The sequence below is a fragment of the Aquarana catesbeiana genome, linkage group LG03 (assembly GCF_042186555.1).
Source record: "Aquarana catesbeiana isolate 2022-GZ linkage group LG03, ASM4218655v1, whole genome shotgun sequence".
In the NCBI taxonomy this organism is placed as follows: domain Eukaryota; kingdom Metazoa; phylum Chordata; class Amphibia; order Anura; family Ranidae; genus Aquarana; species Aquarana catesbeiana.
In genome coordinates this window covers 567824836-567846812 of record NC_133326.1, presented here as the reverse complement: position 1 = coordinate 567846812, position 21977 = coordinate 567824836, and the positions used below count along the sequence as shown (strand labels likewise).

Here is a 21977-nt window from a genome sequence, read left to right as displayed (position 1 = left end):
TGTGCTGCACTGTATTTCTTGATATGTAAACAAATAATGCATTCTGTATGCAGGCCTACTAATCAACTAATCGAATATGAAAATGGTTGAAAACTATTTTCATAAAATCGATCATAATTGGAATATGTGCATTAGTTGTTTTAGCCTTACTTTTAACCAATTTTCTCCAGTCAGACACGGTTTGATGAAGTAAAGTCACAGTCAGAATTGGATGAAGTGCAAGGCCCACTAGTGAAAGCAGAGCTCTATAAAGTGTCCAAATGCTTATCGTTTGGGTCTTTAAAAACAGGCACGTCCTCCAACAGAACAAGGAACCTTGTTAAAATCATTCTAAAGCCTAAGTTTTTTTTACCCCAATGCATTTTATGAATGAAGGTACAAAAAAAACAAACAAAAAACAAACCTTCACCTTCCAATGTGTGCTCCCCCCTCCCTAACACTTACCTGATTCCTGTATCTGTGCCCAACTGCAATTCTTCTCTCCCTCGCTTCCTGGTGTCTCAGGCTTTGTAGAGAACAGCAGCAGCCATTGGCTTCTGCTATTGTCTGCAAAATCCAGTGAGCAGAGAGCAGAAGGTGGGGCTGCACGCGTCAATGGACACAAAGAGCCCATCTCGGAAGTGAGACCGCATGTCTGGGGGCAGACACAGAAGAGGAAGAGCCAATATCACCAACGGGGGACTCCAGAAGAGGAGGTAAGGGGTGGCTCTGTGCAATACCATTATACAGAGCAAGTATAAACCTGTTTAGAAATGCACTGAAATGTCAGCGCACATCGGCCGAAAATTGGGTTATCGGCATTTTGCAGAGAAAAAGAATGTGCCAATATTTGGCGCCAAAAAAAGCACACACGATCTTGCCGCGCTTATGGCATGTTTTTCATAGGTCACGTGACCCAAAAAACGCTTAAAAAATGTAACACGGGTGCCTTGTTGATGCATTCTTGCTGCACTTTCAATGCAATTCAACAGGGAGGTGCATTTTTTATACGATTTTAACTGACCAAAAATGCAGCAAGCAAGATTTTTAACACAACAAAAACGCAAAAGACCAGTGTGAAGATATACATAGAATTTAAAAGGGATGCATTTTTCTTGTACTAAAAGGTGCAAATAATGGCCAACAATAAATTCATGATAATAATTAAAAAGTTAAATACAATACAAATATATATATATATATTTTAAAAACTGTAGTTTACGGTTAAGGGCATCCTGAGATATATATATATATATATATATATATAGATATATATATATATATCACACACACACACACACACACACACATACACACACACTAGGCCATCTTTATGTAGAGCAACAATTCTTTTTTTCAGATCTTCAGAGAGTTCTTTGCCATGAGGTGTCATGTTGAACTTCCAGTGACCAGAATGAGACAGTGAGAGCGATAACACCGAATTTAACATACCTGCTCCCCATTCACACCTGAGACCTTGCAACACTAATGAGTCACATGACACCGGGGATGGAAAATGGCTAATTGGGCCCAATTTGGACATTTTCACTTAGGGGTGTACTCACTTTTGTTGCCAGCGGTTTAGACATTAATGGCTGTGTGTTGAGTTATTTTGAGGGGACAGCATATTTACACTGTTATACAAGCTGTACACTCACTACTTTACATAGTAACAAAGTGTAATTTCTTCAGTGTTGTCACATGAAAAGATATAATAAAATATTTACAAAAATGTGAGGGGTGTACTCACTTTTGTGAGATACCACACACTTCACATTCCTTTTAAAGGCCAGACATTGCCGCATGCACGGTGAAAATAGACCACTTGTGCATAAAATCCACAGATACAGGGATGATTGTTTAAAGCTTTCACTTTCTGTAAGCTTTAGTTGGCTTTTGCACAAAAAACATCCCTAAAAACTATGGCTGTAAGAAAACTCAGTTTCATTTTTTTTTCAGTTTTGTAAAAGTCACAGCTATTGTTATATTGAGATGGAAAGCTAAAAATGATCATATGGTTTGTGTAGCAATTGTTTATAAATAAACAATTAATCTTTATCTTTTATTTTTAACATTTTCAAGTGTCTGCAGCTGAATATAAGCTAATCATTCTACACTAAAAACCGAAAATATAAAAGTTAGCTACATTTTGTTTTCGTCTTTTTATTTTGCCAAAATACAAAGTAAATCGCATTTTAAGTGCCAGGAAACCAAGCAGATTTCATTACGGTTCTTTTAGCTTTTACATCTATTGGCATTTGATTTTGCTCAGAGCACACATGTCGAATAATAGCTGATAAAGAAAAAATTCAAGGATAGACTTTCCATGTTTTCTGCCAATGTCACCATTTACTGCTCAGTGCAGTATTGACACACAAACACTCCTTGTGATTAGTCAAAACAGGACGTGGCTAGACAAAAGCATTGTACAATTTACATACCAGCTGGAAAAGCAGGCACCCTATAAGTATGACACAAGTATAACCACTTCAATACTGGGCACTCTTACCCCTTCCTGCCCAAACCAATTTACAGTGTTCAGCGCTGTCACACTTTGAATGACAATTTTGTGGTCATGCAGCACTGTACCCATATGAAAATGTTATTTTTTTCCACAAAAACAGAGCTTTCATATTTGGTGGTATTTATTCACCACTGGGTTTTTTTTATTGTTTTCTAATCGAAAAAAGACCGACAATTTTTTTGGGGAAAAAAAAAAAAAAAAAAAAACACAAAAAAATTTAAAACACAAACAAAAACAAAACAAAAAAAAAAAAAAAACACACACAAAACGGTTATAACATTTTGCAAATGATCGTTCATTAATTTAGGCCAAAACGGTGTTCTGCTATGTTTCTGTGGTGAAAATAACCCAAATCAATGTTTATTATTAAGCCTGAAGGGAAGTTATAGAGTCCACAAACTATGGTATATCTGAAAATTGATCAATTCTGATGTACTGACGACCTCATTTCTTTTACACTACATACTGTCCCCAGTGCAGTACAGCATCATCATAACTGACTGGTGATAGTATGAAAAAATGTAAGTACATTTTTTCTTCTTCTTTCAGATTACATTTTGTTTTTCTTTAAACAAAAAATGAAACAAGGCTTTTAGCAGCATTGAGTGGCAGGGACTTTTAGAAGCAGTAAAGAAAAACCCACTGCCAGTGCACCCAGGAGCAGAGGAGTTTGGGCGAAAAAAAAAAATAGCTTGATACATATAAAAGCTAGGGTTGTTTAGCACTTGAGCATTAAAGTAGATGTAAACCCGGAAATTTTTTTTTTTTTAATGTCATAATATAGAGTATAAGATTTCCTATCATTTGAGCCCAGTCTTGCCACAAAGAGTTAATCCAGCTCTGAGCAATCCTCTTATTGTTCAGTGAGATAAATCTTGACAAACAGAGAAAAACTTTGTCAAATCCTCCCCCTTGCTGTGAGTGACAGGTGATTTACATCTCGTGCACTAGCCTAAGACACATGCATTATTTTTTTAATTCCCTCCCCCACTCCTTTCTTCTGCTGCTTTGCCAGGATTGGATGTTCCACACCTCAGCATAATTGGGCATGCTAAAGTCATGTGGTTACTTTCCTGTCTTTTCACTGGATGTTAGAGATCATAGCAGAAGTTCAGTGTAAGAAATACACAGGAGAAAAATACATATTGACAAGTGGAGTGTAGAGGTGGGCGGGGAGCCTACTGACATCACGACTCCACCCACCGAGCTCCAGACAACAGACCCACCCATGGAAACTGCAGTTTTTCGGCTCTCATAACAGACAGAGGGGAGACATTTGACAGGTAAAGATACATGCAGGAGGCATGTATATCCTTATAGATAACCCCTATGGCAGTAGTTTAGAAAGGATGACATTGGGTTTACATCCACTTTAATTCATTTCAATAGCCAGAATAAATTAAAGCAGAACTTTACCCATAACAACTTTCTTCTTGCTGAAGGCTAACATTTTTCTGAAGCCCAGAGCCCTCAAACAGCAGTAAATCATAAAGCGGAACTAAACCAATTTAACGGTTTCAAAAAACAAATTCCTTGATTTCTGGGATTGCTAACTGTCATATTTGCTTGTGTCCTCAACCAAACTGTCAAACCATCAAATGGCTGATGTCATAACTGATCACATGTGCAGCACCATGGCAGTTGCAGTTTAAACAGAAGCAGCGTCCTTGGTTGTAAAAGGATAGGAGGGTTTAATTCCTCTTTAGGGCTGTCAGCAGATCGGCCTCTACAAACTCAGCAGTGCCTAAAAAGGAGAGCAACTGAGCATGTGCAGAGCAGGGTGAAACAGTATTACTGCATTTTAAACAGTATAGACATTTTTTTATGTTTTACATAGCTATACCTACAAAATGGGCCAGCCTGAAGTGATATAGCAGGACCTCATCTTCTGACTAAGTTCCACTTTAATTTTCTGACCAATAAAATGAATCAACTCCCAAGCACTTCACACTTACATAAGCACCTATATGAGTTACACACGTGTTACAAGCATCAGGCATTTTTTCCTACCAAAACACTGCTGGCAGGAGGAAAGGCTTCTAGGATTCTAGGACAGTTTCCAAAATGTCCTGTGTGCATGAGGCCAAAAGAATGTTGTAGCAATGTGAAGAGAAGACCAGGTTGCAACCTTACAAACTTCAAAATAATAAATAACTGATGCTGAATGGCCCAGGACACTCCTGGCGGAATGGAAAGGAGGAATTTTTGCCCTTGATCTCACAGGCCTGAGAAATGAATGGTCGCTTCTAAATCCACCTGAAAATAGTGGAATTAGAAGCAGCCTCATCCCCCCCGTCAAGATCCGTCAGGCAGAAGAAACAGGAAATAAGACTGCTGAAACGAAGCAGTAGACTTAAGATAAAATGCAAGCATGCACAGTAGGGAACCAGGCTGTGAAGCCGCAAGGCTTCACTTCCCGATTCCCTTAGGGCCCTTTCACACTGAGGCGTGGGCGGTAAAGCGGCTGTGCTTTACCGTCGGTATTCGCCCGCTAGCGGGGCGGTTTTACCCCCCGCTAGCGGCCGAGAAAGGGTTAAAAACCACCGTAAAGCGCCTCTGCAGAGGCGCTTTGCCGGCGGTATAGCCGCGCCGTCCCATTGATTTCAATGGGCAGGAGCGGTATACACTCCGCTCCTTCACCGCTCCGAAGATGCTGCTAGCAGGACTTTTTTTACCGTCCTGCTAGCGCACTGCTCCAGTGTGAAAGCCCTCGGGGCTTTCACACTGGAATCAAAGCAGCGGCACTTTCGGGTCGGTTTGCAGGCGCTATTATTAGCGCAATAGCGCCTGCATACCGCCTCATTGTGAAAGGACCCTTACTGAAGATGCCTGCACCGGGAGCCGAGGGACAGATCGGCTTCAGGTGAGGACATCGCGGGCGCCCTGGACAGGTAAGTGTCTCAATATTAAAAGTCAGCAGCTGCAGTGTTTGTAGCTGCTGACTTTAAATTTTTTTTTTTTTTGGCGCAACTCCGCTTTAAGGTCTCAAAGAAGTTTATGTGTATCTTCAGAGGAGACGGCAGCAACATGCACCAGTTCTTCTTACCTCCCTTTGAATCAAACTCTTTAGAGGGGACGGTAGCAATGTTGATAAGTCATGTGATTGCTCGTACAACAGAAGACCACTTTGAAAAGCGTTTAATATGGTGAGAACTCAGCCTCATCTTTGATTTCAGAGGTGTTGGAGTGTAGAATGTAGAATCGGTGTGAATTATCTTTCAAGAAATCAGGTGGGGATGACCATATGAAACGTCTAGAAATGCAGCAGCTAGTACTGCACGGGTGCAGCAATTGAGGTCCGCAGGCACATAGTGCTACTGATCGGGATTGGAGAACGATGCGTTGTACTCTGACATAAACAGAATTGTTTAGTTTGGTTGTGCATGTATCCCAATGCTATCCTCCTGTAGGAGTATAAGTGAAGAAGCCATTTCAAATTCTATGTTTTATAAGCTCAGCAATTTCAACAGCCAATATGGCTGGACAAAATTCAAGCCTTGCAATGGCATGTACTGGTTTTAAGGTCAGCTTGGCCTTACCGAGACGAAAACCCACAACTTTGTGGTAGGCTACTGCAGATATTGCTACAATGGAAGCAGGGAAAACATGGATCTCTCTCTCCTGGTTGCGTTAGTTGGGAATGCAGAAATGTAAAAGTGCAGTATCTGAGATTGTCCTAATGGTTCCAGGGACTATTTCCGTGATTCCCATCTTTGTTGTTTCTCTCTGGGTAATGTGGTGTCCCAATCTATGTTTTTAGAAGTAAGATGTCTTACAAATATTTTACCTTAAACAGTAAAGGGTGTTATGAAACCCAGAGGATTGTAAATGCTGTTCACAGCAGACAAGCTCCTTGTTTCGTAAAGGGCTTGTCACAAGCTGATACTCGAAACATGAATGTGTCCTGTTTGACATGCCAAAGCAATCCGAAGCTATGTTGCATAAGGGAAAGATCTGTTCCCCCGCTCAAATCCCTTTACACCAACACCATAGTCGTCAGAAGGAAAGGCTTTCATTACCCTGTCACTGTTAGAGATAATTTTGTGAAACCTGAGGTTGGCAGTGGCAAGCATATACCAAGTTCTTGAGAAAATCAATTGCTTCTTCTTCTGTAAGCAGAGATTTAAGCCCATTGTCTATGCAAAAAATCATCCTCGACAAATCCGGGCAGCCGTCCCTGTCAGGAGAACACATGACTATAGCCGCTGGCAATAATTGCATGAAAAATCCAAGATGTTGGCTTTACCCAAGTTTATTGATCAACTTGGGTACAACAGCTTGACCATACATGATTCGAATGTCAGCCAGTCCCTGCTGCACTGAGCAGAGATTTAAACAGTCTACAGTCCCCCCCCCCACCTCTGGCCAAATGCAGTACTGCACACCCCGGAGGTTTGAATCCTGCTCGTCTTGCGAGACAACGCTTGCAAACCGAGTCAGGATTAAAAAATTTTTAAAAAAATTAAAAAAAAAAACAGCTCATATCCAAGGTTTTACTATACAAGCAGAAACCAGAATGGCATGAGGTAATGCAGGAAGCTTCTACTGGATACATATTTAATAATGCACATACTGACTTATAAAACAGTCCCAATAGGCAATCACAGTAGTATTGGTATTGCAGGAGGTTGTGCTGTGTTCAGCTTGCAGGTACGTACAGGCTTGTATGACAATGGCTGCACGGTCCTAAGCTGCTGTATATCCAGGATCCAAATCACATCCCACAGCATATTCCAGAGCAATAGAAGATGAGAGCTTAATTTACAATCTCAGTAGATAGTATACAGTGCGGAGCATCCACCTGGAGGCCGACCATTGCCTTCTTTATCCAAGACCACCCTCAACAACTTCCACTACATCCTCTCCCCGAGGAACTTCCTCTGATGCCTCATCCTCCCACTATAGAGGGGGAGAGCAAGGAGAACACAAGTTTGCATCCTAGGCTAGTGAGAACCCTAAGAGCTGATCTCACAGTCCAGAAATACCTTCATAGAATTCCACCCTTCAGAGCTAATCTGACCCATAAGGGAGACATTGCAGATTGAACTTTGCAGGGGAACCTCCCTACTCGATCCATCCCTACTCTGCATGTGAGAACCATGGCTTGCTGAGGGCTGATAGGCCTGTAACCACAGCCGCTTTTCTGATAGGAGTGTTGGCCTATGCCCTATGCCAAAACACTTACCATATTTTTTGCTCCATAAGACGCACCTGACCATAAGACGCACCTAGGTTTTAGAGGAAGAAAACAAGAAAAAAAAAATATTCTGATGGTGTACTAAAATATTTTCCAGTGCCCATGAAATGCAGCCTGACCATTGCCACAGAAAATGCAGAGTGACCATTGCCACAGAAAATGCAGAGTAACCATTGCCACAGAAAATGCAGAGTAACCATTGCCACAGAAAATGCAGAGTAACCATTGCCACAGAAAATGCAGAGTAACCATTGCCATAGAAATGCAGAGTGAACATTGCCACAAACGCAGCCTTACCTGGTGTTATCCCTTCCACCTAACAGAAGACAGAGCAGCCCGAGCGGCCGAATGCTCAGTTTTCTGTCTCAGGAACCGGGGGGGGGGGGGGGGGGGGGTTGTTTGGAAATCTGTCCCCCGCCTCTCTTCTGGTGGTGATGGCGGGAAGCGATGTGTACGGTGGCAGGGGGCGGTGCCGGCGGGGGGCGGTGCCTGTCATATATTCGCACCATAAGACGCAGGGACATTTTCACTCATATTTCTGGGGCAAAAAAGTGTGTCTTATAGTCTAAAAAATACGGCAAGTGACAGTACCGCCAAAAAACATGTGCTCCTGTACTTGCTGTGCCTCGACGAACAGAAGTCAGCTTGGTTGACCTTCCAGTTCATCCAAAAAGTGTTCAGTAGAGTTGAGGTCAGGGCTCTGTGCAGGACACTCTAGTTATTCCACACCAAAGTCATCAAATTACGTCTATGCAGGTAACGTTATGCACAGGGGCACAGTCATGCAAGAACAGAAAAGAGCCTTTCCAAACTAAACTCAATCATTTTAAGTGATGGACATATAGGTGAGGTAGGTCAGAAGTCCACAAAGTTTTGACCATATAGTACATTTTAAAATGACAATGATGTGCTTTAACCTACGCTTTAAGAAAGGAATTAAAATCACAAATCCACTGAACATTCAGTCTTAGTCAATAACTGAAGAAAGGAGATTTAATGCTGTAACTGATAGTAATCAATGAGAATTCATATTTTACCAGCCTTCAGCACATAAAATTGCTGATTGGATGCCGTGGGTAGCTAGGCTTGAAGAGGGCCTGTACTGTGTAAGTTATGCCCAAAAAAAGCAAATGACTAGTTACCAATATGGTTGATAGCTTCCCTGCAGCTGATTATAGACTTACCATGCTTTGTTCTGCACAGTGTCTGTGCGGAGGTGGCCATCTTGGAACAAGCAGTGCTTTGTTACTTCATACTAGCGCCGACAATGGTTTTTGTTGTCGGAAAATTTGAGAACCAGCTCTCAAATTTTTGTTGTTGGAAATTCCGACAACAAACGTCTGATGAAGCCTACACGCGGTCGAAATTTCCGACAACAAGCTCACATCGAACATTTGTTGTTGGAAATTCCGACCATGTGTACGCGGCATTTGAATGCCAAATGCGTTGTCATGCGACGCTGTACTCAAATGAAATTTTGATCTTTTCTTTCCCCATAAATAAAGCTTTCTTTTGGTGGTATTTGATCACTCCTGCCTTTTTTTATTTTTTGCGCTATAAACAAAAAAATGACAATTTTGAAAAAAAAGAAAAAAAAAAACCCCACCACACAATATTTATTACTTTTTTTTTTTTTTTTTTTTATATATATATTCTTCTACATATTTTTGGTAAAAAAAAAAAAAAAAAAAAAAAATCGCAATAAGCGTATATTGATTATTATTGATATATTGTTCGCTCAAAAGTTATAGCGTCTACAAAATAGGGGATAGATTTGTCATTTTTATTTCTCTTTTTTTTTTTTTTTTTTTACTACTAATGGCGGCGATCTGTGATTTTTATCGTGACTATGACATTGCGGCGAACAGATTGGACACTTTTGACACTATTTTGGGACCATTGATATTTATAAAGCGACCAGTGCTATAAAAATGCACAGATTACTGTATAAATGTGACTGGCAGGGAAGGGGGTTAACACTAGGGGCGCTGAAGGGCTTAAATTTGTGTCCTAGGGAGTCATTCTAACTGTGCGGGGAGGGGACTGATGAGGGGAGGAGACCGATCAGTGTTCCTCTGTACAAGGAACATACGATCAGTTCTCCTCTCCCCTGACAGGACATGGATCTGTGTGTTTACAAGAAAAATGTCAAATTAACTGCGCAACAAAAGATAAAAATAAATTGTGAACCATCTATGCTGCAGAGTCCTATGTATGACACAAACACACAGAAAACGAATGGGAAAAAAAAGTTGACTCGCGCTAAAACAAAAAAGGCTAACGTGTATAAAGCTGAAAAATCCCAGCCTATTTATGATATCTTAGACATTGAAGAAATGTAACAAAAGTATATATCAAGTTGGGAGATGAACACCACTTCCCCTTAACAGGTATGAGTAACCAATAGTGACTCAAATTGGTACCTAAACCAAAACAAACCACTTAAATTGGCAAAGTGAATAAACTGCTTGAAAAAGAAAATAGTGTAAAAAAGAAAGTCCATGTACAAAAAACACCATAACGTTCTGTGATAAAAACAAAAGGTGTCCAATTGTATACAGTCCCAAATGTGTGGGTCCACCACCATGAATGAAGTGCCTGGCCGCTTACCGGAACCCCATGACCCCTCGTTACAGAGGGTCTAAATGGGCATTGAAGTACTGCTGCATCCGACAGCCTGGGGACCCGAAAGGAGACTGGATTGGAATCTCTGGAGTTTGTAATGCTGTAAAGGTTGGGTACAGGTGGGTCTCCAGGAAAAAAAGGCAAAACTCAGCCCTCAATGGAATACCAACGTCATGTGGGGAAAACAAAAAGAGGCTCCCATAGTGTAAAATCACTTGAAATTTATTAAAAAATGTAGTAAACACTCACATTTAAAATAGCACTTTTCCTCAGATGAAAGGCAGTCTGTGACACCGGCCGGATGTACACAGGCCGCCCGTCCTACTGGAGTGACAACGACAGAGGGAGGTAACGCGATGACACCGCTCAGCCCTACGCTGCGTTTCGCAAGAGATTGCGTGTTCCAGGGGCACGGGCGGTGCATCGCGTCACCTCCCTTAAATACAATAAATAAATGAAGGAGCCTCGCTCTGGGTTCTCTCTGGCCCGGACGTCCGTGTGAGTGTGGAGCGCAGGGAGTTAGACACAGGAGCGCATGCGCGCCCTGTATCACGGCCCCGATCACGTGATATGGCGTCGGGTCGTTTGTAAGGAGGAAACCAGAACAAAAATAAAACCAAAAACAATCCCACTGCGCCTGCGCACTCTGAATCTTGATCCATGTCATGTATCGGATGAGCAACTAAGTAGCCTTTGCTACGCACAAGCAACAGAGACCGGGCGAAGGGCGGACGGGAAACGTCAGTGATCAGCAAATATACATTGGGCTCATACATCAAGCTTTACTGAGGGGGGGGGGAAGGGGGGAAGGGGGGCCCACAAGACAAGGCCCACACTCCGCCACACTGACATATGTCCGCACTGAAGCGGACAGAACACAAAATGTGTTAAATATAAAACTAAGAAGTGTAAAATTAATCCATAAATCAGAATGTACTATAAATACATTAATGAAAATAATATATTAGTACATGCTAACAGGAACAATTAGAGAAAAAAAAGAGGTGATATGTATATATATATAATAATATATTAGTGCGTACTGTAAAAAATGATCGAAACACATCCGGTGTAAAGCTTGATGTATGAGCCCAATGTATATTTGCTGATCACTGACGTTTCCCGTCCGCCCCCCCCCCCCCTTCGCCCGGTCTCTGTTGCTTGTGCGTAGCAAAGGCTACTTAGTTGCTCATCCGATATAGTGTCACATGACATAGATCAAGATTCAGAGTGCGCAGGCGCAGTGGGATTGTTTTTGTTCTGGTTTCCTCCTTACGTACGACCCGACGCCATATCACGTGATCGGGGCCGTGATACAGGGCGCGCTCCTGTGTCTAACTCCCTGCGCTCCACACTCACACGGACGTCCGGGCCAGAGAGAACCCAGAGCGAGGCTCCTTCATTTATTTATTGTATTTAAGGGAGGTGACGCGATGCACCGCCCGTGCCCCTGGAAGACGCAATCTCTTGCGAAACGCAGCGCAGGGCTGAGCGGTGTCATCGCGTCACCTCCCTCTGTCGTTGTCACTCCAGTAGGACGGGCGGCCTGTGTACATCCGGCCGGTGTCACAGACTGCCTTTCATCTGAGGAAAAGTGCTATTTTAAATGTGAGTGTTTACTACATTTTTTAATAAATTTCAAGTGATTTTACACTATGGGAGCCTCTTTTTGTTTTCCCCACATGACGTTGGTATTCCATTGAGGGCTGAGTTTTGCCTTTTTTCCCTGGAGACCCACCTGTACCCAACCTTTACAGCATTACAAACTCCAGAGATTCCAATCCAGTCTCCTTTCGGGTCCCCAGGCTGTCGGATGCAGCAGGACTTCAATGCCCATTTAGACCCTCTGTAACGAGGGGTCATGGGGTTCCGGTAAGCGGCCAGGCACTTCATTCATGGTGGTGGACCCACACATTTGGGACTGTATACAATTGGACACCTTTTGTTTTTATCACAGCACGTTATGGTGTTTTTTGTACATGGACTTTCTTTTTTACACTATTTTCTTTTTCAAGCAGTTTATTCACTTTGCCAATTTAAGTGGTTTGTTTTGGTTTAGGTACCAATTTGAGTCGCTATTGGTTACACATACCTGTTAAGGGGAAGTGGTATTCATCTCCCAACTTGATATATACTTTTGTTACATTTCTTCAATGTCTAAGATATCATAAATAGGCTGGGATTTTTCAGCTTTATACACGTTAGCCTTTTTTGTTTTAGCGCGAGTCAACTTTTTTTTCCCCATCTGTGTGTTTACACACACAGATCCACGTCCCTGCTCTGTGATGAGCAATCGTGGGTGCCTGGCGGACATAGCGGCCACAGGGCAATCGCATCGGGTCCTCAGTGATGTGAGGAGCGCACGTGCGCTCTCCACAATGCCGCCAGGCCGAGGACGTCATATGATGCCCGCCCGGAGGGACGAAGGGTTCCTGCTGCCATCTTTTTACTATACGGCGGTAGGGAACTGGTTAAGATTGAGCCCACCCACCCAGTGAAGTGACTGGCCTCAGGTAATACAGAGATAAAACAAATCCTCCTACATAAGTCGTACCTGGTTATCTGCAGTCTTCTCTACATTTGTTCAAATTTCAAAATGTATACAGCTTGCCTGAGCTTCCATAAAGGCAGGGGGCAGAGAGCTGAAGTTACACTCTTCAGAGCACAGTGAGGGGAGCGGAGAGCTGATTTGAGGGAAGGGACACACACCCCTTCACACAGCAACAGAGATAAGGCTGTCAATCACAGGTTGTGTGTGCTGGAGCTCCCTCTCCATCACCTTTTTTATTTTGGTGTCCAGAAGTGACTCATGCGGATAGCAAAGGAACGAGGCAGCAGAGAGAAATGACACTTAGTGCTCTGAACTGAGACAAGTATTCAGTATAAAGGCATATGCTTTCTTCATACTTCATGTCTGAGGTGTACAAGCACTTTAAGGGCTCGTTCACAGCAGTGGCTGAGTAATACTGCAACTGCCGCCGTGCTGTGAAGGAAGCAGTGTCCATATGTCAAACATCCAGAGTTAAAGAAAAATAGTAGTCCATGTCCTACTTATTTCAGTGAACTCCACCTTGCCTATGCACTGGCAGTGTTGGGCAATGCTGCCAAGTCCAACGCATATGGTGCCAATGGGCGCCAAACCCTGAACTGATCGCTAAGCACCAGCCTAAATCCATGGTCACATGACCCATTGGGGGAGATTTAGTAAAACTGGTGCAGGTGTGCATAGTAACCAATCAGCTTCTAGGTTTTATTGTCAAAGCTTAACTGAACAAGCTGAAGTTAGAAGCCGATTGATTACCATGCACAGCTGCACCAGATTCTGTGTGCACCAGTTTTAGTAAATCTCCCCCATTGAGTCCTGAGTCTTCTAACTTCCTCTACTGCAGAGAAGGGGGACCTTTTTTGGAAATCCAAGTCAATGCCTGGGTGACACTTTCCAATAGCTGTCCAGCAGAGGGGACCTCTTATGCCGCGTACACACGGTCGGACTTTCCAGCGTAAAATGTGCGATCAGAGCTTGTTGTCAGAAATTCCGTTTGTGTGTAGGTTCCATCGGAATTTCTGTCGCACAAAATTTGAGATCTGGTTTTTAAATTTTCCGACAATAAAATCCATTTGCGTAAATTCCGATCGTGTGTACACAATTCCGACGCAAAAAGTGCCATGCATGCTCAGAATCAAGCAGAAGAGCTGCACTGGCTACTGAACTTCATTTTTCTCAGCTCGTTGTAAGTGTTGTACATCACCGCGTTCTTGACGTTCGGAATTTCCGACAAGATTTGTGCGGCCGTGTGTATGCAAGACAAGTTTGAGCCAACATCCAGCGGAAAAAATCCATGGATTTTGTTGTCGGAATGTCCGATCGTGTGTACGGGGCATTAGATTTCAGAAAGCTGCAGTAGCAGGAGGACATTATTAAGTAGCAATAAGTCAGCGTAGGCAGCACTGGAAACAGCGTGCCAACAACAGATGGTGATGTTAGAAGAGTACAGAAAAGGTTTCAACAGTTTTTTCGTTTTTTTGTGATGACTAATAAATGGCTGGAGAAGGGGGCTGAGAGGGACAGTATCAAACCAAAAGTAAAAAAAAAAATTATTATCTTATATAAAATTTAGCAGATTGGTTAGGTTCTGAGCTCCCCAATACAGTGGAGACCCACATAGCTTAGTGTCGCAGACTTCCTCAAATTCTGATTTAGAGGCCCCCATGTCCAATCTCCCAAAGAGTAATCTATCCATACTTACCCTGGCAAATTTAGTATGGCGAGAAAGTAAAAAAATTGGATTCCTATACTGATGTGCCCTTGGAACTGCCATTATGGAACAATCCTACGTTTCCCCATTTGTTGAATTTGGAAAACTCCTCCCTTTGTCAGCGTCAGGGCCTAGGAACTTTAGCTGATGTTTATAGTAACAAGGTTTTGCATTCCTATGAGCATTTATAAAGGATATCAGTTATCTCATACTGTTTTTTTTTTATAGATAGTTACAGTTCCAGCATACTCTTCAGGTGCAGTTTGGACGATACAGCCTTTGGTTCCTGAACGATCCTCTGATCTGGGTTTTGAGGTGCCAAGGCTCTAAAAGCCTTCTCAATATTACGCATTATACGCCCACCTACTATATACACTAAGCTCCATAAGCTGCCTTTGGTGGTCCACATAAAATGTCAATCTTTAATACAAAATCTTTCAGATGAGGATTAGGAGGAGGCTAGGTCATGCCATCTAACAGTGTCCCCTGCAGTTAACACAGCTTAATATTTTCCACCAAGCCTACCTCACGCCCATCAGATTAACTGCCATGCATCGTATCCCTGATTCTACTGGCACTAGGTGCGCCCAATCAGGGGCTTACTTTTCATTTGGCTTTGTCCACGAATAGTTAGCTGTTGCAAACATATTTTGGACCTATTCTCTGCAGTGATGTAAACTCCTGTTCCATTTACCCCTGAGGTTTACCTATTGGGTCTTTTGGATGAAGAGCAATGGTCATGTTACACTAGAACACTACTGAGGGAGCTTGCAAGCTTTAATGTGCTTAAAGTGGTTGTCCACAGGTTTACAGATGCACCTGTATACCTAGTGAAGGGACTATCCTTAGGTGATACACAGAGATTAGGCAAATCCTCCTACATAAGTTGTATCTGTCTATCTGCAACCCTCTCTTCTCTACATCCATTCAAAGTGCTGAATTTATAAGCTTGTCTGAAAGTTCAGAAAAAAGGGGGCAGAGAGCTGAAGTTACTTTGCAGAGCTCAGTAAAGGGAACAGAGTTAATTGGAGGGAAGGAACACGACGACCCCTTCACACAGCACACTAGAACAGAGCTGAGGCCATCAATTTGCTGGAGATTCCTCCATGGTCACCATTTTTACCTTGGTGTCAGGAAAACTTGTCATAAGTGACTCATGCTAATAGCAGAGGAATGAAGCAGCAGACAGAAATGACATTTAGTGCTTTTAATTGAGATAAGGACACACTATAGAGGGTATTGCTTTGTTCATATTTCATGTCTCAGGTTTACAACCACTTTAAGTGGTTACAGCCCCCCCACCTCAACCCATCAGTGGTTAAGAGCAAATAACCAGGTACTACCCTCTGAGAAAGTTTATGAAAACAGAGGTAGTCCTCGTAAATATATTAAAGCTATAGGATGTGTGCTGTGCTTCTTGCCTAACCTTAACTTCCTCTTGAGAAAGTGTACCTTTGTGTTGCACCCACACTCCTTGCTACTTGAGATGTGAATTGCAAGATAGTCATATATGTCGGTTAAAATGAACTTAGAGAAACATTTGTTAAATGGTTTGTTATACAACATTGTTTATGGCACATAGAACTTTTTTGTACTGAGTGAATTTTTGTATGTCATCTGACATGACCCCATGTTTTTATGTTACTCTTTTGTACCGGCCCTTTTTGCAATAAAAAAATTATATTTGAAAACATAAGTATGATACAGAGAAGAGGAATTCTGCCAAGGTGAGGTCAATGATATAAAGAATAAAAAAAAAAAATGAAAATCACAATTCATTCACTACCAGGATTACAGAAAATCCAACATTTAAAAAGCTCTATTAACAGATCAAGACTCCTGCTAAATGCTGGGGATAATCCAGAATTACATAACAACTGCTAACCCTCTGACAGATTAAACATAACAATATTTCCAGCTTGTTGTTCTTCCAGGCCTGCCTGGAGAAAGGATTGTTTAAACCACAGGAGCACCTGCAGCTGCAGATGGGACTGCACAGGCAATTCGTGGTGGTCCCACTCAGGGGTAGACTAACCAAAAGGGGAAATTCCATCCTAAACTTGGCCATTTTCAAACATAACAGTGCTTAAAAGACAGTTAATGGCTAAGAAAATAAAGCTGGAAATCTCATTTAGAGCATGTGATTACAAATTTTAAATGTTTTTGCATGTTTTGAGGTTCATATTACCGTGCTGGAGCGAGAATATGCTATGAGCAAATATTGCTGCCTTGTGTGTAATTACAAACTATACAAAAGTTGAATAGAACAGAGAGGGGCAAGAACCTGTGTTGGTATTATACTGTTGTCTGGGGCCCCGTTAGAGAAATTTCCCCTCACTTCCTGTCCTACTGACAACGGTTTTATCAGACAAGAATAAGGGATCATCTGCAACAGAGAGAAATAAAAACCTAACAGAATTCCCCTGACTTTTTGTCTGGTAAAACATTGTCACAGGACAGGAAATTGGGCTCTCTTAAGGAGCCTACGATAGCAGTAAGACCTGCCAGGGGTTCAAAACCTTTTGAGCTCTATCCAAAAACAAAGATTAAAAAAAAAAAAAAAATATGCCTGGACGTACGCGTTAAACCATTATCTTCATAATACTTACCATGTCTCCCTATTTTTGATTTTTGATTTCTTACAAAGATATACTGGTCAATGAATCTTCAGGAGGGGTCCAATGCCTGCTTCCACCCACTGGCCGCTATGGCACCACTGTATCCTATGCTGTACAGTGGATGGTGAGCAATGTAGCGCCAAGTGAGTAAAAACACAGTGTGCATGGGGAATGGAGGCATCGGACATACCTGTAAAAGTCAAATGCTAAACATTCTTTGGCTGGTGTCGTTCTGCAACACAGCCCAGTTCGAAACCATGGGCACTAGTGCAGGTAAATACCACAACACACTAATAATTTTCAAATTACATATTTATCATTTTAGACTTTCGATTCTCTTTAAAAAACAACCACACAAAAAAGTAAATCCTGGAAACATTAAAACTGAAGTATCTTACCCGCTGATATCGGGCGGAGGTGAGGGGGAATAAGATTCGACAGCTTGAGTCACCTCTTCAAATGGACCTTCATCCTGAGATATCGGGTGGTGCTCAAAGAACTTAGAGACAAACAGTAAACTGGAAGGCAAGACAAAATGGAGAGAATGAGACTTGCCTAACTTGTGCGGTGTTCAGAGGAATTCACAGCCTCACACGTACAAGAAAAACCCCAACAGCAGACATCGGGTCCATCTCAAATATACACAGGCAACTACATGATCAGCCATAACATTATGACCACGCACCATAACCCATTGTGGACTCCACTAAACTTCTGAAGCTATGCTGTGGTACCTGGCACCAAGCTGTCAGCAGCATATCCTTCAAGTTCTGTTAATTGCGAGGTGGGTCCTCCATGGATCCCAACTTGTTTTTCCAGCACATCCCACAGATGCTTGTTTGGATTGAGATCTGGAGACTTTGGAGGCCAAGTCAACATCTCAAACTCATTGTTGGGTTCCTCAAACTACTCTGAAATTCATTCATCCTGGCCGCCTTCTCCAATTGCTCTGTGGTCCAATTTTGAGGCTCATGTGCCTACTGTAGGTGCTTTTGACTGTGGACACCCTGACCAGCCTGTGCACACCCATACGCAACAAACTGCAATGCACGGTGTTTTGACACCTTGCTATAGAACCAGCATAAAGTTTTTCAGCAATTTGGGCTACAGTAGCTCTGCTATTTAAACTGACTACACGGACCAATCTTCGCTGCCCATGACCTTGTCGCCGGTTGGCCAATTTTCATTCCTTGGAACACTTGGACTCCAACAGACCAGGAATATCCTACAAGAGCGGCAGTTTCCGAGTTGGTCTGACCCAGTCATCTAGCCATTATAAAATTGTGCCCTTGTCATAGTTGCTCAAATCCATAAAGATAAGTTTACCCGCAGAAACAGGTTACATGTTCCACCTGGTTTTAGGTTGGAACATGTAACTTGTTCCCAATCCCTACACTTCGTGACAGCAGGCTGGGGATCTTCTTCCCATACCTGCTGTCACCAATTGAAAAGAGTGCAACTGTGCGGGGCTCCGCCCACATGGCCGTGTCACTCATTCACAGAATCCTTTGCGGCTGTCGACTTGTAGTTCTCAATGAACTACCAGGGCGCTGTTGACCGCTCTAGTGTTGAATTAAGTCTTCCAGTCTTTGCGAAACTGCCTGCCTGTACAGGGTACAGGCAGACAGCTTACACTGACAGTCTGTAGGAATCCTGACCATGGGTGCAATGCTTTTCAGGCTCCTACAAAAAAAAAAAAGTAAATGCATTTTTTTTTTTACCTGTAAAACCAAAAAAAAAAAAAAAAGTGCAATTATTTTTTGTGAACTTATCATTTAAAGCTTATTCACGTTCAGAAGCTGCCCAATATATCCAATCCACTTTCAGAAGCCATTGTAACAAGATAAATCAAAGTTATTGTTTTTACCTGTCAGTGGTCATATTATGGCTGAACTGTGTATATTAGACAGATATCCCAGGGCCCAATCAAATGTGGCTGTAAGCAAAACTGAACACTAAATACAGGCCACATTGGACACTTCAACAGCCAACAAGCAAAACAAAATAAGCCAATTAAGATACAAGTTTTTATTGCTGTCAGAGTCCTCAGTGGGGAGATTCACCCCGCTATTGGTCATGGTGATCGTGATGGGAAATCAAATACGCTTAAGTTGTCACGGAACAGGAAGTAAGGGTAAAACTTCCTATGGGGGCACCTGTTCGGATGACAGCTGTCTAAGACAAGATTTTTTCCTCACTTTATAGAAATTACCTCACTTCTTCCTGTGTCTGAGAATTTAAGTGAAAGGAAAATCTACCCTATATAGAAGATATGGAATACTCACCTCTCCTGTCACCCAGACATCAATCTTAGCTGCAGTGAAGAGAAACTGACAGCTGAGTATCATGCAGAATCCCACCACTTTCTGGTCTCCAGCTGCAATCAGTGGTTTAGTCTGTCAGCCCCTATATTACTACTATGTCCTGTAGTAACATAAGAGTTGTCAGGAGAAACCTGAATGCACAGCAGGGGACCAGGCATCTGACACTCCTGGAAGTGTAGGATTCTACAGAACATTTAGACTGTAGTTTCTCTTTACTACAGCAGTCAGTATCAGCAGCAGAAGAGGGGTGTATTCCATGACGGATTTGCAGGGGTCAGTGTTTTTGGAACATTAGTTTTAGTGATCCCCTTCAATTGTTCACTTCTCCTGCAGAAGAAAAATGGTTGCTCGTGCTGGTGGTGGAGCAGACAAGACCAAACTGACCGCTCACAAACCCCGATGTGTAAGGCCTGTTTCACATGGACTTTGGCTTGTATAAGAGCAGGGTGAACAGCAAGCTTAAATGTAACTTTTAGCAAGCTTCAAGTAGCTTAGCTCATGCTTTGAAATCTTATAAACAGATCTCAACGGGAGTGCCGATTGCCATTTTAAAACGAGCTTCTGGCAGGCTTCATCAGGTTTTTAACAAGCTTCAATTAGTGCTGAAGACTTCTAGCAGCTTATTTAAAGTGGCAATCAGCACCGCCATTGAGATCTGTGCTCAATATTTACAAACTGGAGCAGAAGGGCGCTTTAAAAGATCCAACAAGGCTTGCTGAAAGCTCTGTAAATGCTTAGTAAAAGCTTTCTGCTCACACTGCTCTTATAGAAGCTAAAGCCCATGTGGAACAGGCTTAAAAGTTCTTTTTGGACAGCAATGATCTTTAAAATGAGACAATGACAGGACACAAATATTTGCCAATGGGTGCTTACTCAAGTCTGTCGTAGTTGACGCACATAAGGGGCACCTCTGTGCTGCACCGCTGGTGAAATTTATAGCCACACGTTTGGCAACGAAAACCCTGGAATAGCAGCTTCCGGCAAAAGTCACAGAACGCCAAAGTAAAGAACGTTTTTCGTACCTGGAAATCAGAGAAAAAAAAAATAAAAGATCAGGAGCACAAGTCAGATTTCCCTCACATTAATAGGTACACTTTACAGGACAGGCATCAAGCCAAATGATGCCTTGCTGATGTATAGCGTGCCTGTATCCCACACAGTCAGTTTAGCCAAGGACTCCCTGACCAGCCATGTTTCTCCTGCTGGGAACCACTTTGTTTGACATTGATATACTACCCACCTACTTACTATACAGACACACTGTTATGAGGAAAAAGGATGTGAAGGGAGGCTGTGCGATCACATGACCGCCAAATAAAAAAAAAAATAAACAAAAAAAAAAAAAAAGTGAATTAAAACGCATAAAATTCTGCATTACAGTCAGCTTTTATAGTAGTTCAAATACACCTTTTGATAACTATGTGCAGCTGTATTTTAAAATGTGTTCAGTAAGGTTTTTTTCTAATAAAATAAAAAAATGCACAGTATAAAAACTAAAAAACCCTGTAGGTAGTAGAATTCCCTCTTCTGCAGTTTACTGTAATACATACAAAATTATGTGTTGTGAGGGGCACGTTTTCCAGAACCTCTACGTGTAGCTCTTCCCCTGTAAGCCAGCTGATGTCTGTGTCCCAGCCTATTGGCTTCTTCTCCCTGTGAAAGAACAATCCTTGAATTACAAAATGCTGAACTATATATATATATTACATACTGTGAAAATGTAATTTAAATAATCAATGAAAAACTATAAAAGACCACCCCATCACACTTATCCCCACTTCACGGTCTGCGGTTTAACATGGCTTGAGAGATAGAATGGGATCGGTCACCCAACTGGGAAGAGTGTCTGCCAGCACCAGACAGCTGGTGACAATGTCCAATGCATTACTGTCCCCAAGAACTTGCAGGGTAGTCCTATGCTGCTGTCATTGTGCCTGTGTCACTAAATTGACTAGAAAAAGGTGCCCTGTAAATGCATTCAGCAGCAGAGAGCTCCCAGCTAAGTACTACTAAACACCACCACTGCTGCTGGTGTAGTGCTGCAGCACCCCAAAGCTGGCCCAGTAAAGCTGCATCATCCACCATAGCACACTAAAGGCACAGCAAAGGGGACAACACTAAAGGCTTCCCAGGTACCTTAGAAAAAGTGCTGCCTGCAAGATCCAGTCCTGCCTAGAAACATTAAGTCCCGCCCCCAGTCCTCCAAGACAAGGGCAGGTACTGTATCTCTAGGTCATAAGAGACCGATCCAGATAAAGCCATTTCCTACCCCTACACCCAGTGGTGTATGGAATAGGCAGGGAAAAAAAAAAAAACAGGCAACCAGATAATCTTAAAAAGCACAAAACTGAGGCTTTGCAGTGCTGGGAGGGGTTTTGCCTGAATGGGGAAGTCTGCCTTATTTGGCCAGTGTCCATTCACCTGAAAATAGTAAAAAATGTGCCAAACCACTGC

The 21977-nt window shown here is 42.4% G+C and overlaps 1 protein-coding gene across 4 annotated transcripts in view; it reads right to left on the bottom strand.

The window, feature by feature from the left end:
- The window catches only part of BRAF (B-Raf proto-oncogene, serine/threonine kinase), a 167741-nt gene that overhangs the window by 52281 nt on the left and 93483 nt on the right, over positions 1 to 21977 (bottom strand). For all 4 annotated transcript variants that reach the window (XM_073621837.1, XM_073621840.1, XM_073621838.1 and 1 more), the window contains exons 5-7: positions 21074 to 21176; positions 20397 to 20545; positions 17598 to 17717 (exon numbers count right to left, since the gene is read on the bottom strand). In XM_073621837.1, the coding sequence (XP_073477938.1) occupies positions 17598 to 17717; positions 20397 to 20545; positions 21074 to 21176 (372 nt within the window). The remainder of the gene's footprint in view (positions 1 to 17597; positions 17718 to 20396; positions 20546 to 21073; positions 21177 to 21977) is intronic.